General features: G+C 50.6%; 1 protein-coding gene across 1 annotated transcript in view; it reads right to left on the reverse strand.

The window, feature by feature from the left end:
- Window positions 1–3625: 3625 nt before the first annotated feature.
- Window positions 3626–5201, reverse strand: part of WASF2 (WAS protein family, member 2) — a 12784-nt gene continuing 11208 nt past the window's right edge. The window contains exons 8-9 of the mRNA XM_010283812.1: window positions 4922–5201; window positions 3626–4433 (exon numbers count right to left, since the gene is read on the reverse strand). Coding sequence (XP_010282114.1) covers window positions 4276–4433; window positions 4922–5201 — 438 coding nt within the window. The 3' untranslated portion in view covers window positions 3626–4275. The remainder of the gene's footprint in view (window positions 4434–4921) is intronic.

A 5201-nucleotide genomic window follows, 5' to 3' on the forward strand; every position in this document is an offset into this window, starting at 1 on the left:
GGCGGCAGAGTCTGGCCATCAGTGTTTATTTTGCAGGGGTAAGAAAACCAAACAAGTCTACAGTATTTTGTTCATGAGGGTGATTTTGGGTGGGGTTTTTTTTTTTGTTTGAATTTTTTTTTTTTTTTGGCAGAGTTTCACCATTGAAACTCCTTTGGTCTGAAGTGAGTAACCCCCTGCAACCCTGAGAGCATCCGTCAAACATCGCCCTTCCAACCCCGGCCTGGTGGGTCCTTGGAGGGCACTTCCCATCTCTCCTCCCACCGTATCTCCTGCTCAGCAATAAACCCCTAAGATACAAGTGAAATAATTACTCTTATAAATATATTTATATCATGTAGGAAAATAAGGCACTTCAGGAGGGTTACAGCTCGTCTAATTCTATGACATTCTAATCAGGAAGAAAAATGGGTTAGTTTCTGAAATTAATTAAAATGAATGTTAATACGGTAATAAAAATATCGGATCCACTTCCCACTTCAAGGCTTTGTTCAAAAAGGAAGAGAAGAAAGCACCCCCCGAAATCCAACAGCAATGAAACCTGACCTGGGGCAGCTGCATCTGCCCCACGCCGGGCCCTGCCAGCCAGCTCCTCGCCGGAGCCCGTCAAGGGCAGGTACTGTCAAAAGAGGCACGTTAAATAAGTTCAACGACTTAAAAAAAAAAAAAAGTGGGTATATATATATATATCCTTTCCCTGAAACGACACTCCGCACAGTTTCTCAGCCATCTGCAACCTCCAGGATCCCCTTCCCTCGATCTGGTCTGGTGCTTTGGGTCTGATAAGGAGAGGAGAAAGCAGTGAAGGTCACCGACTGCGGATGAGGCTCCAGGCTGAGCCCGGAGAGCCGGGACGAGGCTTTCCCTGCGAGCGTGGGAAGGGGGGTGGCGGGGGAAAAGGCTGCCGGGAGCAGCAGCCAAGCACTGCGGGCGAGGACACCGGGAGAATGTTTAACCAGGAGCGCGGCGCCGGGAAGGGGAAGGCAGCGGCGGCCTGCCCAAACGCGCCGTCTGCGGGAAGGGAGCGAGCACGCCCCGAGCAAACGGCTCCCAGGACGGGCGAAATGGCTGCTCCGGCTCTGCGTCTCCGTATGGACACGGGTTGGGCTGAAATGGAAAGACGGGGAGGACCCCAGCTGCCAGCTCTTGCTTTTTGGCTTTGTGAAATGCTTGAGGCTCGCCCGGCGTGCCGTTCAACCCAGCCTTATGCGGAAAAAAGGGAGGAAGGAGTAAGTTAACACGAAATGACAAAGATGGCAGGGGAGTCCGGCACAGGCCCTCGGTCTACATGGGGCAGCAGCCCTGCAGTTACAGCACAGCAGCTCTGTCTTGCTAAGGTTGTTTTTGGCACTTCTCCTCTTCCCCTACTGGTTTAAGAAATATTAAGCTTACTTGGTGGCCCAGTGCTCTGCGATTTTGCAACGATACTCAAAGACGGTCACTTTACACCAGTTGTTTCTCAGGGATCTCCACACTAGGCTCACAACCACTTCTTTTTGCAGTCATAGGAGATTAAAAAAAAAAAAACTAACTAAAACAGAAAAACAAAAAACCACAACCAACCTTCCCTACCTGTCCACAACCCTTCCATTTAGGATCCAGCAGTTTTAATTCTCACCTCGGGACAAGAGTTTGAAAGCAGAGGGTGGTTACAGCAGGCTTGCACGGACAAAGCAGCGTCCCTCCCGCTGCCAGGAGGGCCTTGCAAGCAGGCGAGGCAGTCGGAGGAGCCGACTCCACCCGGGGCCATGCCGGATCGCCCACACAGCATCCTTGTGCAACAGGCAGCGCGTGGGGCAACCGTGTCCCTAACACCCCGAGGCACGGCCCTGCCTGACAGACCATCCATCTGGGTCAGAGAGAATATGGCACTTTTCTGTATTCCGCACGACAGGAATACTCGCTCCCCTTTCCCAACAGGGGCCAAGTCTAGTTAAGGCAATTTCAAATTAAGCCAGGTTTGGCATTTGCGAGCTCCTCGCTTCCCTGTGTGATAATGCTGTCAGCCCGGGTTAGCTTAAAGGTCCGTTTTCCCCAGGAACCCATCTCTGAGAGAAGCCAGAGGAGGATGCTTACAGAAAGAGCAGAAAAACAAGAGGCAGTGATTCTCCTCTAACCCCCCTTCCTCAGCTTGCAGCAATAATCAGTTTGCATTTCCAAGTCCCTCCACTGCACGACGGCTCACTGGCACTTGAGGGGTTTGTTCCCTCTTCCAGAACCTGGAACTAGCGCTGCTCAGATGTTCCCAGCCCATTGGGATGCCTCACTGTCTACGCCCTTTGCATCCTGCCTAGCAGCTGATTTGCAGACAAAAATCTGATGGTGTAGCAGCCCAGTAAATCTCTCCTGATTGTGCTCAGGGTCGCACTGGATCTCAGCTTGATCCACACCCCAGAAAAGCCCATCCTCCAGGCCCTGATCTGCTCTGTCAAAGATTAAAAATGCGCACGCACACATACACGAGAAAGAACTCAGTGGCACAAACTGAAGCCATCAATCAAACCCCAAGAAGGACTTTCAGCAACCTGGCAGCCTCAGGCTGGGCCTGGCATTCCAGGTATCAGCAACATCATTAAACGAGGCAAGCCAGAGAAGAAAGAACAGGCACAGGCTGGCAAAATACTTTACAATAGGAAAGGCAAAGAGGTTGGAGGTTGCTCTTAATGGGACATGCAGCTGGTCCCACCCCACAGCAGCTGGACCCATGATCTTCAAAAGGCTTTGGAATTCTTTCTTGCATGACCCTGACCAAGTCACATCCAAATTAAAATACATACCTGTAGTATCAAGGGTATTTGTTTCTAGATTTCCAAGATATGCTTATATTCTATGTAAGATAATACAAAACAGGAATAAAAACCTCGGTCAGCTAGTTCAAGTTCGCCATTTTCTCCCCCTGCCAGTACTGTATCTGTAGTGAGCAGCCTGGGAACTCATAGGCCTAGTGAGGAGAAGAAATGTTTTCTTAAAATTAACTAATGAATTATAGTAACAAAATTATGGGAAAAAGACGTAGGTTAGGTCTAATGTAACTGATGGGCAACTCAGTTCACACACAAGATTTTTTTAGGCACACGAACTCCCCTCCTTAGGTGGAAGGGATGAGGAAGCAAAGGTAATACCAGCACTTTTGCTACTCAAGTCCCTGTGTAAAGAGTATGGTCACCCTGCTAGAAAAAGCACCTCTTCAAACTGACTGCAGCACTGCCCTAACAGGCCAAAGAGGATCAAAGTGCCTGGTGTTCCGAGAATCCTTCCGCACATCAACTCCCTGCTCTAGGCACCTTTTTTTTTTTTAAACACACTCTTTTTTTGTTTTTTTTTTCTCTCTCTCTCTTTTTTTTTTTTTTTTTTTTTTTTTTTACACTCTTCTTTTTTAAACACACTCTCAGCATGAATTGGAGAAATCAGCAAAGCGGAGTTTTGCCACCGCTCCGTGCTGACCACGCAGATGTGTCTCAGTGGGGCAGTGGCTCTGCTCTCCCCGAAGCAGGAAGCCAAGCAACCATTCTGCCCCGGCTTTGCATCCCTTTGTGCAAGTCTCCTTTGGTAGACCCGTTGAAGCAGTCCAGGAGATTTGAGGAAGGTAAAGGCAGCTTTTAAAATTAAAAAAAAAAGTCCCTCCTCACATTGCACCCAATGCACTCCACAGCCCTAGAGCCACGAAGCGCACCCTATGCAAGGTAGTCTGGAAATAATACTAGGGGGTCAGAGGGGAAAGAATTGTGCACTGTTGACAAAAACTGATTATTTGACAGTGGGATGCAGCAGAGAACAGACATTTAAAGCCCATTTTCTTGCAGCACTACCAGTATTCACTGGAAAGGAAGAGCCATCAGATCAACTGTCTGCTGTTGCAATGAGAAAACTAGCTGAAAATGTCCTTCATCTGAAAGGCCACGCGGCCGCAACAGGATCATCCATCTTTACTTTAAAAATCCCTCAGGACTGAGGGTTTATATGTGCTCTGCCTGGTGGCATCGAGAACCTGGAGCTTTAGCTCTCTCTTAAATAAGCAACCGTTACACCCCCTCCAGCTAAATCCCAGCACCGCATCCTCAGTGTCCGTGAGGAGACCTTTTGGAAAGGCAGAGCACAAAGTCCTGCCAAAGCCAGAGGGGGAGAAGGAGGAGGGGAGACATGCTGCTGGTTGTCTGAAAACCCTTGGCACATCTTTGGGTACAGAATGAAAAAAAAAGTGGTGGAAGGTTGGGCCACCTGATTCTTTAAGATGTTAACCCAGAAGAAAAGGGGAAGAAGGGGACGGGACCATGGTTAATCCGACCATTCGTCCTCATCGAACTCCGAAGAGTCGTCCTCGGAGTCGCTGTACTCCACAGCGATGCGGCGTGACAGGATCGTTGCCACATCATTGCCCACAACGTCCCGCTTCTCCTGTTCCCGCTGCTCCTCCACCTTGCGGAGCTGGAAGCCTGTTGGGAAGAAGGCAACAGAGGGGATCATGCAAAGGCTTTGGTCACACTGAGATCTCCAAAGCAGCCATCCCTTTGACACAATCTTGTCAGGCAAGGCAGCCTGTCCTCTGCGGGTGAGTATTGGACATGCTGTGGGATAACACCAATGGTGAGTGACAGCCAAGACAGGCTAGGTGGGCAGGTGGAATGGGAAGCGAATAGTTTCTGTGCTCCTCTGAGGGGTTACACCACTGCTGTTCCATCCATTCGCAAACTTAGACCACACCAATTCCAGCACCGCCGTCTCCAAAGGTGCAGGTGGAAGCATAAAACCTAGTGAGGTTGTCATCAGGGTGGGCAGACAAGGAGGGACCACAAGGGACGGGTCTCAAGCAGCGAGGCAGTTGCACCACTGCTGGCGAGGCAGCCCCCAAGTGCTCTCACATGGATACTGTGGGGTTTTTCCAGAGCCAAAGGAGAAAGTTGGTACTGAGACAAAACCTTACCTTGACGAATAGCTGAAAGTAGATCACTCCTGGCATCACTAACTGCAGGCAAGGATGATTTGGGCTTGGAGGAGGAGGTGTCTGAGGGTGGTGGAGGGGGTGGGGGACCATCCAGGCCACTGGAAGACAGAGGCGGTGGACCAGGAGGTGGTGGCGGTGGAGGGGGTGGTGGCGCACTCCCATTGCCCGGCTGCGGCAGCGGAGGCGGGAGCACGCTGGCATATTCGACTGCTGGAGGGGGCGGCGGTGGTGGCGGGGCAGCAAACTCGGGGTGAGGAGG

This window comes from Phaethon lepturus, unplaced genomic scaffold, assembly GCF_000687285.1.
Source record: "Phaethon lepturus isolate BGI_N335 unplaced genomic scaffold, ASM68728v1 scaffold36213, whole genome shotgun sequence".
NCBI lineage: Eukaryota > Metazoa > Chordata > Aves > Phaethontiformes > Phaethontidae > Phaethon > Phaethon lepturus.